Source organism: Dermacentor andersoni, chromosome 1, assembly GCF_023375885.2.
Source record: "Dermacentor andersoni chromosome 1, qqDerAnde1_hic_scaffold, whole genome shotgun sequence".
In the NCBI taxonomy this organism is placed as follows: Eukaryota; Metazoa; Arthropoda; class Arachnida; order Ixodida; family Ixodidae; genus Dermacentor; species Dermacentor andersoni.
Window position 1 is genome coordinate 307,904,438 of NC_092814.1, and position 12,058 is coordinate 307,916,495.

Below are 12,058 nucleotides of genomic sequence, written 5' to 3' on the forward strand. Positions count from 1 at the left end.
CTATGCCAATTTCTGAAGCAAATTCCTGCTGACAAATTCAGCAATCATAGAGGGAATCCTGCTAAATGAGAGGGGTTCTTCTTCGCTTAAAGAAAATTAACACTAGTAACCCTAAAATTTAGGAGGGACCCTCAAACGCAGAATTCAAATTAGCCTGCTTAATCCATCCGCATTACTATGCAACTTTCCCTTCTTATATCTAACGGAGAAGTTGTACTCTTGGAGAGTGAGGCTCCATCGGAGCAAGCGGCCATTTTTGTGCGACATTTGATTGAGCCACGTCAGAGGACAGTGGTCGGTCTCGAAGATGAACTTCGCTCCGTACAAGTAACACGACAACTTCTGGGCGGCCCAAACCAAACAAGCACATTCTTTCTCTGAAGCGCTGTAGGCTTCCTCTCTTACATTTAGTTTACGGCTGGCATAGAAGATAGGATGCTCCTCGTTATCGTCGCCGACCTGACTAAGTACCACGCCCATACCTCTGTCGCTTGCGTCGCATTGAACTATGAATTCCTTTGTGTAGTCTGGCGCGCGAAGCACAGGACGAGAAACCAATAACGTTTTCAAACTTTTGAAAGCGTTCTCTTTGTCCTTATCCCAGTGTACGTTACTCGGTGCTCCCTTTCGGAGGGCGTCTGTTAATGGACTTGCCATTTGCGAGTAATTCGGAATGTACCGTTGGTAGTACCCCACAAGTCCCAAAAATGAACGAAGGTCTGTTTTCGTGCGCGGCTGAGGAAATTCTCCAATCGTAGCTATTTTCAGCTCAGCCGACCGTCTCATGCCCTGACCGACAACATGGCCCAGATAAGTAACCTGCGAACAACCAAACCTACACTTTTCCGCTTTCATCGTTAAGCCGGCTTCCCTCAACCGTGAGAACACCTGTTTGAGGTGCGATACGTGTTGTTCCCAGCTGTCCGAAAAAATTGCTACATCATCAAGATAGGGCAAGGCGAACTCCTGCAAGTCTTTTAGGAGAATATCCATTAACTTAGAGAAGCTAAACGGCGCGTTCTTCAGCCCGAAGCTGAGTGCGAGAGGGCGAAAAGTGCCTACAGGCGAGATGAATGCGGCATAACGGCTGGCACTTTCTGAAAGGGGAACTTGCCAGTACCCCCGCACGAGATCTATAGTTGAAATGTATTTAGCAGCGCCAACTCTTTCAATTCGTTCCTCAATGTTGGGTATCGGGTAGAGCTGATCCCTAGTGATGGCATTTAACTTCCTGTAGTCAACACACGGACGAGGGTCCTTGTTAGGGGTTTCTACCAGTATTAGCGGTGACGTGTTGTCACTCTCAGCGGGCTCAATAACTCCCAACTCTAGCATGCGCTGTATCTCTGCGTCCATAATCTCTCTCTGTCTTGGAGACACCCTGTAAGGCTATTGATCTTACTGGTTCGGTTGATGTCAGCTCAATTTCATGCGTTATCAGTTCGGTTCTACCCGGCCGATCGCTGAATCTGTCGAGATATTCCCCTAACACCTCTTTTAGCTCATCTAGCTGCTCGGGTCTTAGAGCGTGCGAGCTTACCCAGTGTTCTACTACTTCTTCTAGGCCGATTTCAGAGTTGGAGTTCGCCCTATACTCTTTAAACTTGGTACTAATGCCATCCGGCTCTTTGATGGTATAGTTAACGACTCCGCTCCGCTCTACATACGGCTTCATCAAATTACAGTGATATATCCTCACTTCCTTCCTGCGACCGGGCATTCTCAAAGCATAGTTAGTATATGAAAGCTTGTGCAACACTTTAACGGGCCCGTCCCAGTGAACTTCAAGCTTGTTCTTTCTTGAAGGTTTGAGGATCATTACCTGGTCTCCGGCGTTAAACGTACGAAGCCTCGCATTCTTGTCGTAATAGAATTTGGAGTCCTTTTGAGCTATTGCCATGTTCTTTCCGACTAGTTCTTGGGTTGCGCTTAGCCGTTCCAGTAAATTTAGCACGTATTCAACCACTGTTGGACTCTCCCCTCTTTCCTCCCACATCTCTCTTAACATTCTCAGTGGAGGATGGAGTGTCCTCCCATACACTAGTTCTGCTGGTGAGAACCCTGTCGCTTCATGTGGAACCGTTCGCAAAGCAAACAAAGTTGCCGGCAGACAGTTCTCCCAGTCCTCCTTATGCTCGTAACAGAGCGCACGCAAAACTCGCTTAAGCACCGAATGCCACCTCTCTACACTGTTTGACTGAGGGTGATAGACAGAACTGTGTATTAACTTTACCCCGCACTTTTGCAAGAATGTGGAAGTCAGTGCGCTCGTGAATACTGACCCTTGATCTGCCTGAATTTCGGCTGGAAACCCAACTCGTGCAAACACTGTCAAAAGCGCGTCTACTACTTCGGTGGAACTGAGCTCTTTCAAAGGGATTGCTTCTGGAAACTTGGTAGCCGGACACAGCATGGTAAACAAGTACCTGTAGCCCGATTTTGTTTTTGGAAGAGGCCCTACCGTGTCTATTAGAAGTCGTCTGAAAGGCTCTGTTATTAAGGGCACTACCTTCAGTGGAGCTTTCCATGTCTCTCTTGGTTTACCAGAACGCTGGTAGGCGTCGCATGATCTTACAAAGTTTTCTACGTCTTTGAAACAGCCAGGCCAGTAGTATTCCATAAGCAATCTTTCCTTTGATTTGTTTATGCCTAGGTGGCCGGACCACCCATTTCCATGACAGAGACTCAAAAGGTCCTCTCTATACTTAGTAGGTACGATTAACTGATCTAAAATCCTACCCTTTCGATCTCTGTAGTGCCGATACAACAAACCTCCTCTCTCATGTATCGTCACGTTGCGCCTAGCAATGCCTTCTTTAGCTGTGTCATGTAATTTAGCTAAGCTCCCATCATTCTTTTTCTCAGCTGCCAGTGACTCTTTGTCCACACGTAAGAGCTGATCAAAGTTCTTTGAGGCCGGTGATAATAACGACCCTGTCTCGCTTGTGAGTGCGTCAGCTTGCTCTTCCTGCAGGCTAGAACGTTGACACTCTAGTGCTACGCTCTCATTGAGCTGGTCAGCTGGCAGGCTCTCCTCAACTGTTCTTTTGTCCCTCGGGCCTAGCTCGGATTCGGGTATTGAAGTTATCCGCTTTTCTGCTTCCGCTGGAGGAGCTTGTGCAGTTTCAGCCGAAAGCGCCGCGATCTTACGAGCTTGGCCTCGGGTCAACGCTTGTACTATGCCCTCTCCCAGTTTGAGCCCTTTGTCACGCAGTAACTGATTCGAACGATTCGAAAAGATGTAAGGATACTGCAGTGACAAAAATTTGGAAACTGCAGCCTCAGTCTCTAGCTCCCCGAATGGTCCATTGATTTTGACTTTGGCCATGGGCAGACACACGCTGTGTTCTTCTACAACCTGTTTTATCCATGCTACTTCTCCGGTGAAGTCATCTACCGTCACGTAAGATGGATGGACAATGTCCATCGTGGCGGCACTGTCTCTTAGCACTCGGCATGGTTTTCCATTAACTTGCAGGTCGTGAAGATATGGACTTAAAAGTTCCATATTCTCATCTTTTTCCTCCACGTAGGAGAAAACTACGCTAGGCTTCCCGCAGTTTACAGCTATATGTCCCAGTTTGTGGCATTTGTAACAGCGAATTGGTCTAAAAGATTCGAATTTTCTTTTCTGTTCTTTTTGTGCGGTTTTCTCGTTAAGTTTCTCCTCGCTCTTTTCTGCGGGCTTTTCCGCCATGTCTACAGGCTCCGATCGTCTAGTCTGCGCACCCCTTTTGAACGGAAATGGTTTCCGCGGTCCATTTCGACCGTCCAAGTTTCCTTCCTCGGCGTTCAACTTTCTACGGGTTGCGTACCCTTCGGCTAATTCGGCCGCCCTTCCCACAGTGTTTACATTCCCTCTGTCTTGCACCCACAGTTTCACAGCTTGGGGGATGGTTTTATAAAACTGCTCTAGACACATGCATTCAATGATCATGTCTCTGTTGTCGTACGCTTCCGCGCTTTTAAGCCATTCGACTAGGTTGGCCTTTAAGCTATATGCAAACTCTGGATATCCCTCGCTATCTTTCTTGCCTGTGCTCCTAAACCTTTGCCGAAAAGCTTCGGCTGAAAGGCGGTATTTCTTCAGGAGACTAGCCTTAACTTTTGCATAATCATATGCATCCTGTGCACTCAATCTGGCGATTACTTCCGCCGCCTCACACGGCAACATAGACAGCTACCGCTGTGGCCATGTACTCGGGCCGAAGTTCATCTTTTCGCAAGTCCTTTCAAAATTGCTTAGGAACAAGCCTATGTCGGTCCCGACCTCAAATGGCTTTAATAGCCTGTCCATGCGGCACGATTCTGCCTCACTTGATCGTCCCAGAGCGCCTTCACTTCCTTGAGACAACTCCAAACGTTTGCTTTCAAGTTCAAGTTGCATTTTTCTTAACTCGCGATCTTTATCGCGTTCCTCTCTCTCTCGGTTTTCTCTGTCCCGTTCTTCTCTTTCTCTTTCCCGTTTCTCTCTCTTTTGGAGAAGTTCCAATCTCATTTCAATATCTTCCTCACTGGCCTGATTGGAAATTAGCTCCAATAATTCCGACTTTAGCATTTCCTTGCGCACATCTAGGCCAAGTTCCTCACCCACAATCAACAATTCGTCTCTCAGCAGTGTCCTTAACTCCATGATTGCTGCTTTACTGCCTTAATTCTGCTCTCTAAATCTAGCTAGGAAAACACAACCTAGCTAACACTCACCAATCTAGCTTCCCTACAGTTCTAAACAGAACAACCACAAAATGAAGCCTAGAGAGTCAAAGCAAGAACCAAGCACTCACCGCAGATACAGCACCATGTCGCAAAGTCCATCCCACCGCTCTCAGCCAGTTGTCAGGATTGGGGGCTCAATCCCGTCGCTCGTGATCCGTTGTCAAGTTTGGAGCCCGGCATGAATTCGAAGGTAGCTGGCCCATGCCGTCGTCCAACTTATCCACGCTGAGGACGTTGATGAAGGGAAGAACTGCTTCTCATCGAGAACGAGGAATATGGGTTTATTTACAGTATTTATATCAGTCTAAAATGACTGCTTGAGAAAAGTGCAGCAGTCTAACATGACTGCTTAAGAAAAAGAGTGTCAGTCCAACATGACTGCTCAAGAGAAAGTGTGTCGAGCATCCGCACAACAGCCGTTTTTAAACACTCGGTCCGCCGACGATACAAGGTGGCGAATGTTCGTTTCGTCATCGCAAAACTAGCCGCCTCCCGCGATACAAGGTGACGCGAGCGTTCGTTTACTCATTGTAAATTCGCCGCCGCCCCGCAGAACAGTTTACGCACCCAAAGGCACACACATTCCGATGTCCGTCGCCGACGTCAGAGGGGCGCCGTTCCGGGTACCTCGGAGACATTCTGAGTAGCTCGTTGTCCTGCGTGCCGGCCGGCGCGTGAGAAGCACCAAAAAACGGCTTTCCCGCGGCAGCTTGCTCATGCGTAGCAGATAAGGTCCGCGCTGGAGAGCTCCGGCACCATAGTTCGTCCACCGAACTCGTTTCGTCACAACGGCGATGGGGCTGGTGGATGGAGGCGGTTTTCATCACAAAGCCCGCTTCTTCGAACGCCTCCTAGCTGCAGCTACGGAGAGTGGGGGATGCGCGTCTTGTCCCCCAGTCGTAATTGGGTGGCAATTTTGCCTTGCAGCTCGCCATTCTTAACACCGCTCGCCTAGGCCAGCCTCCGAGCTCTGCCTCTCCCGTGACTGCTCGCCACTCAAGTTACCTTGATCGGTCCGTGTGCCGCACCGCTGTTCGCTCACCGACGCAAAGTCAAGTTCCCTCGACAGCGGGTGCGCTTTGGATCGCGTGAGGGCCATGTACGCCACGTCGGCAAAGAATGATTTGCCCTGATCCTTCAGCAGCTGCTCCGAGCTATTTGAGAAGAGGTAGGAAAAGTGCTCCGGGAGGGCGGCAGACACAGCGGCTTCTGTGTTAAGTTTCCCAAACTCTCCTTCAATGATAACCGTTGCGATCGGTAAACAGACACTCTCCTCCTCGGCCACTTGCCGTATCCTAGCGCACTCTCCCGTAAAATCACCCGAGGAGATGAAAGACGGGTGGACAACGTCCATAGTTGCTGCAGAGTCCCGAAGTGCACGGCACTTCTTACCGTTTACCTTAATTTCCTTCACATAGGGCTCCAATAGTCGTATGTTTTTGTGAATTTCCTGTATTGCTGCAAAAGCAATTTTCTCTGGGCAGCTCGCAGCGATGTGCCCTTGCTTTTTGCAATTGTAGCAGGTTAACGGTTTCCGTTCTTCAAAAGAACGCGTCGTATCGTTTCGCTGTGTGCGACCATCGCTATCATTCTGAGATGCATTCTGTCCTTCCCTTACAGTTTCTTTGGTAAGGGACTCGTCTTCCCGAAACTCGCGACGCGTGATTTGCTTCCGTTCGTCGGGCTTCCCGGAAAACCCATCGCTCCTATCTGCCTTTTCTACGCGCACTGCCTTGCTGTGCAAGCTGCGGCGAGTGTAATACTCTTCCGCTAACTCTGCTGCCTTGTTTAGCTTAACCTCCTTTAGCCTATCTTGCAGCCAGAGCCTGACATCCTCATCAATGCAACGGTATAACTGCTCCAACGCGATGCATTCGACGATTTTGTCGCGGTCGTCGTAAACCTCTTCGCCCTTCAGCCATTCCACCAGGTCGGCTTTTAGACGAAACGCGAAGTCAACATTCGACTCCCAGCCCTTTTTTGCATACCGGAACCTCTGCCGGAAAGCTTCGGGCGACAATTTGTACTTCCGCAGTAGCGCTTCCTTCACATCACTGTAGCTCTCAAACGCCTCTTTCGATAAGCAAGTTATTACGTCTGATGCCTCCCCAGGAAGCAAGGCTAACAGATTCTGTGCCCAGAGGGATCGCTCAATGCTATTCCGTTCGCACACGTGCTCAAATTTCACGAGGTATTTGGCCATATCCTCTCCGACGACAAAGGGTGGAAGTTGATCGCGTATTCTTGGACCGTTAGAAGTGAGACTAGGCGCCGGCGAGCTATTTCGGGTCTCCAACTGTTTCATTTTAAGCTCGTGCTCGCGACGTTCCTTTTCTTTCCTTTCCTCCTCGCAACGTTCCTTCTCCCTCTTTTCCTGACGTTCCTTGATATCCGCCCAGGCCTCTTCGGCTTCCTCAGCCGTTACGTCCCCAGTCCTCATGGCTTCAAGGATCGCATTCTTTCTTTTGGTTGAGCCCAACTCAATGCCCAACTCCTCACAAATTCGGAGAAGTTCCTTGACATTGTACTTCTCCATCGTTCACACTGTCCTCCTGCTGTTTACCCTTTTTGAATATACCTGCCGTACGCTACTATAACGCTACTAGTAAGACATCCGCAAGTATTTCACACACCGCCCTGTTTACCCCCTCAGCATCCCCTGGTTTTCAAAACACTCTCACTAGGCTCGAAACCCACAAGGTTAACACAATGCAACACCAATTCCTTCCCTAAGCTACTATAACCTGTGTCAGAGAAAGTATGGTGTTTGAGGTAAACTTCAGGCACTCACCGCGCCGAGGTAGCCGATGCCGGTCAATCCCGTAGCTGCCATCCACTGTTACGACTTTGCACCGGTGCCACCACTATTACGACTTTGAGGTGGTCCCGTAGCGCTCGTCACCCGTTTCGTGACAGAGCGTTGGTAGCGAAGACTCCGAGTCAGGCGTCGGTGAGAATAACAAAAGGGACTTTATACACTATATACAGGTCATTATACAGGACATGAAGGGATCGGCACTGGGGCCGAGAGCTCACAGCAAACGCGACTGTTCCCGCACGGCGACGTCCGGCGAAAACGCGTGACACATCTCACTCCAGTCGAGAGCGGCACTGGCTCCCGGTGGGTCGGCGGATCCTGTTTTCCAGGCGGCGCGTAGCGGCTTATAAGCCCCGAGAAACCATTGTCACTCAAACGGCCCAATACAAAGCCAGCACTCGACGGTCGTCCTAGAGGTCCAACCAGCGACCGCGCTGGCCACCCGGTTCAAAGATCGCGCGCGCGGTGACCTCCAGGAAAAGGGAGGTGCGGCGCCGGGCTGTCTGGCACTTGGTGGCACGTTTGGACATGTTGCTCGCCGAAACTTCTCCGCAGGACACCGATGCCTGACGGCTCAGCATCTTGACTTGTCAAGGGAGAATTAGGGCGCTGTGCCTTTCGGCGCAGCCCCGGGTTTGTCGAAAGGGCGCTCGCAGGATAAATTCTGCATCTTGTAGATTCGGAATCCGGGCTGAGGGACGAGCAACAACAAAACCTAACCGAAGCGGCTGAAAACGTCGAATATCAGGGGCTATAGTGCGGTTTCAACCGCACAACGTGCACAACCTCAGATTGTGGTTGTCGACGTCGGGGAGGCTGGCATCCGTCAGGAAGGACTTCGTAACTCACGGCACTAATTCGCTGCAACACTCTGTAAGGTCCGAAGTAGCGACACACACACACACACACACACACACACACACACACACACACACACACACATATATATATATATATATATATATATATATATATATATATATATATATATATAAGCTTGGCTTCGTTGTCTTGTAGATAATATGGAATGTTTTTTTTCCCATGCGGAATCGCAACAAACACCGAGCACTGATATTTTTAGTGGCGAGTGTCAGTGTCAATTTCACCTGACTGGTTTCGGTTGAACTCTTGATTATTGTTATTTTTAACAATAACGCGTGACGTGAGTAGACGACAAAGAGGTCATTTCTTTGTCGTTTTTACCCGCGTCATAAAGCGCCTTCTAAATGACGCAATATAAAATATTAATTACATATACACTTGAAACATATGCGCTTGCTGGCACGACGGTGCCTATACTAATGTCAATCTGCAAGAAATGCACGAACAAAGATCCAAAAGGCTGCACTCGCTCCGCACTAGCGTACAGAACAAGCTTCCGAAAGTCGGTTGCTTGCTGCGGGGTCAAGCGTCTTCCCCATCTCGAGACGTGTGCGAGCCACCCTACGCAAACGGTCAGCAACGTCGAGCTAAGAGATGGCGCACGTATGCGTGGGTGGCGGCGACTCAGTCGAAGAAGGTGCACTTGTTCTCGGGGTTCATGCGCGCCCCGAGCGAGCAGTTGAACGCCTCGGCGAACGGGGCGAAGTTCTGGACGGCCTTGTTGCACTGTCCAGCGTGGAACTTGCCGTGCCAGTCGTGCGCGCACATGGCGTAGCAGGCGGTGATGAAGAAGAGCTGCGCCTCGCTCCACCGCCTGGACAGCCGGAGGTCTCGGGGCTCGCGCGAAGCGAGCCATGCCGCGTGGGCGACCTCGATGGCCGGAACCTGCGTCAAAGCACACGAGGGGGGGGAGGGGGGGGGTGCACGACGGAGGTTCGGGAGATGATAAAAAAGACCATGCAATAAAACTTCTCTTTCTTCTTTTGTTTTTCAGCACGTGAAACATACCTCTACTTATACGCAGACAATGCTGTCATGAACATATATAAGCTCATTGTTAGTTATTACCCTGCACGCATAAGCGAACCCATAACTGCGCTCGAACCTGGCTGAATCTTTCAACTTTCTAAATTTTCAGCCACTTCAAGTCTATTTTTGTTACGCACTTTACGTGCATTCCAGGCCAGATTTCATTAGCTGTAGCGGCAAAGCAGTGCCTCCTTATAATAGAGGTGACAGAGAGAGAAATCACACGATGATGACCGCCATGCTCATTGAATCAGAGTGGCGCCTCTGTGAGCTAATCACGTGCTCCTATACCGATCCTGGTTGTGACGTGGTCTCCATCATCGCACGCCCTCACGACGTGCCATCGCCAGCACCGCGTCGTACGAGGCCGCCAACGCGTAACAGGGGCAGCACTTTACTGCCGACGACTGCACTCATACAAGGCTCATTCAAAACTTCTTGCTGCAAAATATGCCTTTTATTACTAAACCCATTGTGCGCGATCCCATAGGCGTTGATCTGAAAGGTTATGACGTTCTTAGGCGGCTTCAGTAGGCTGAATGTGCGTTCAAGCCCAAACGCCCTTTTTTTATTACTTGGTGCAACCGGAAGACTTGCTCCTCGTTCACGAGCATCGCGAACGCACTCATGCGTACATGCGTTCTTATTGTTTACCGCTAGAGGTGTGTGACGCAGCAATATCAGCAAGTTGTTGACAAATGTCAGCGGGACCACTGGGAAGAGCGAGTCCGTGCTAAACTAAGAAGTGTTCCAGAGGGGTTCTACCCTCTATAGCTATTTCATTTATTAAAAAAAATATAATCCTCTTGTCTGTATAATAACATATATTTGCACCGGTATGGGTATTACGCTACATTTACTGGCAAGGTCGTTTAAGAGTTCCATACCAAACGCATGCAACTGCATTTTTTTTTATTTTTGCACTCGAAGAGTGTTCACGATTTAAAATGATACAAAATCGAATCGTTTATTTCTATTCTTTGTTTACAGACGGAGGGAACAAAAAAAATCTGTCCCATTAGCTAGGCACGATAAAAAACGAGATTATGAAAGCATGTTAAAGCAGGTTTTCAAGATGGTTTGCATCAAGTGATGTCTTTACCTTGCGTAAAGATATGAATGCGCAGGGCTTGTCGTATTTCGCTATTATCTAAATACGGTCATTACCAAGTTCAGGAACTGGACTTGCAGTTATGCGCTTAGCTATGAAAAGCCCAGACAGAAGACCAAAGCTGCAGTACTCGAAACGCCATGGAAACGCGAATGACTATTACCATAGGCACTATTTTTGCTAACTAAACATTCCAGCTCCTCATGTATATAAGGCATCGAAGAAAACGCCGACGACTTTGACACAATAGGAAATCCTAAATACTGTATTTATTTATTGGTTTTTGCCGTGCGTTAGCGAGAGAGATAAAGAAAGAAATCGCTGGCGTGCGAAACAGGCGTTTACAATACAATCTATTTTTTGTTTCGTTCGCAGGTGTTGCCATGTAAGATCAGAAAGGATAAACTAGTGACTTTTTCGTTTATCTATGAGCTGGCAACTCCATTAGCCTCGCTACCTCCGCACTTGTGACCTCCGTGACAACAGTGACAAAGAACTGCATTATCGCGAACAACTTGACCTGCGAACAGCTGCTTGGAGGATGTGGTGCTTCGCCTATGATGCGATTGCTTAAATGTTGTGGCATTTAATAGTAAGCATGTCAGTTTTGATCGCAGTTGCCGGCTCTGGCTCACTGTGCAAGCAAAGAGCCTCGGATATCGTACATGCAAACATTGCCAATTGCGACGTTTTGCACTACTGCTCACAAAAGCAACCGAACGTTCGTTCTGTCTCGGTGTTCATGAGTGTCTTAAACACAAGAGTTTTACTTTCTCTCTTTGTCTTTTTTTCGCTTCATGCTTGAGTAGGTCCTAGTTGCTGCACACGCACCTCAGGAAATGGGCCACTTTCACTATCGCTGAAGGTTCCATCGTTCTGGTCACGGCTGGCGATGTGTGCCCGGCATCGCACCCGCTCCTCGAACTCCCCGCTGGTCTCGGCCGAAAGCAAGGAGTGCACGATGCTTCCGTTCACGTCCACCTTGATGCCGCTCGCATCCACCGCCTTGACCAGCTGGCGGGTGAACTGATATCCGAGGCCGCCGTAGAACATAGCCTTGGTACCCTTTGGAAGCACAGACACTTCTATATCATGTGTTCCAGCTAACGTGAACCAAACTGTCATAAGCGAAACAATTAACAAAAAGACACGGGGCAAGATACAGCTACAAAATCTACGGTGTTCGCCCGTCACAAGTCTGCTGACTGAACACCGTAGATATTAAAACCGGACGTTGCACGGTGTCTTTCTTTTCCTTCCTTCTTTACAGTGAAGCTGTATATGGCTAGGGTTCCGTGTAGCTTTCGTGAGCGTCAACAAGAACTATCATCATCAATGGCTTATACCTCCGTAAGCAAGCAAAAATGAAATGTCGCATAGCCTCGTAAGGCAGCGGCTACAAGCACTCAGCCAAGTGAAGAGAACAGTGCTGATATTCTTTGTAATCACGCATACAAAATAGAGAACAGGATGTCGAAAACTGTCATCAATGGCTCATACCC

At 48.9% G+C, this 12,058-nt stretch overlaps 1 protein-coding gene across 1 annotated transcript; it reads right to left on the bottom strand.

Moving 5' to 3' along the window:
• Positions 1-8,721: 8,721 nt before the first annotated feature.
• LOC126548388 (uncharacterized) lies at positions 8,722-11,773 on the bottom strand. The gene is made up of 2 exons (XM_050196528.3): positions 11,388-11,773; positions 8,722-9,301 (listed from the first exon to the last, which is right to left on the bottom strand). Exons 1-2 carry the CDS (start codon positions 11,679-11,681, stop codon positions 9,041-9,043), a joined length of 555 nt encoding a protein of 184 aa, XP_050052485.3. The 5' UTR covers positions 11,682-11,773; the 3' UTR covers positions 8,722-9,040.
• Between the last annotated feature and the right edge of the window lie 285 nt (positions 11,774-12,058).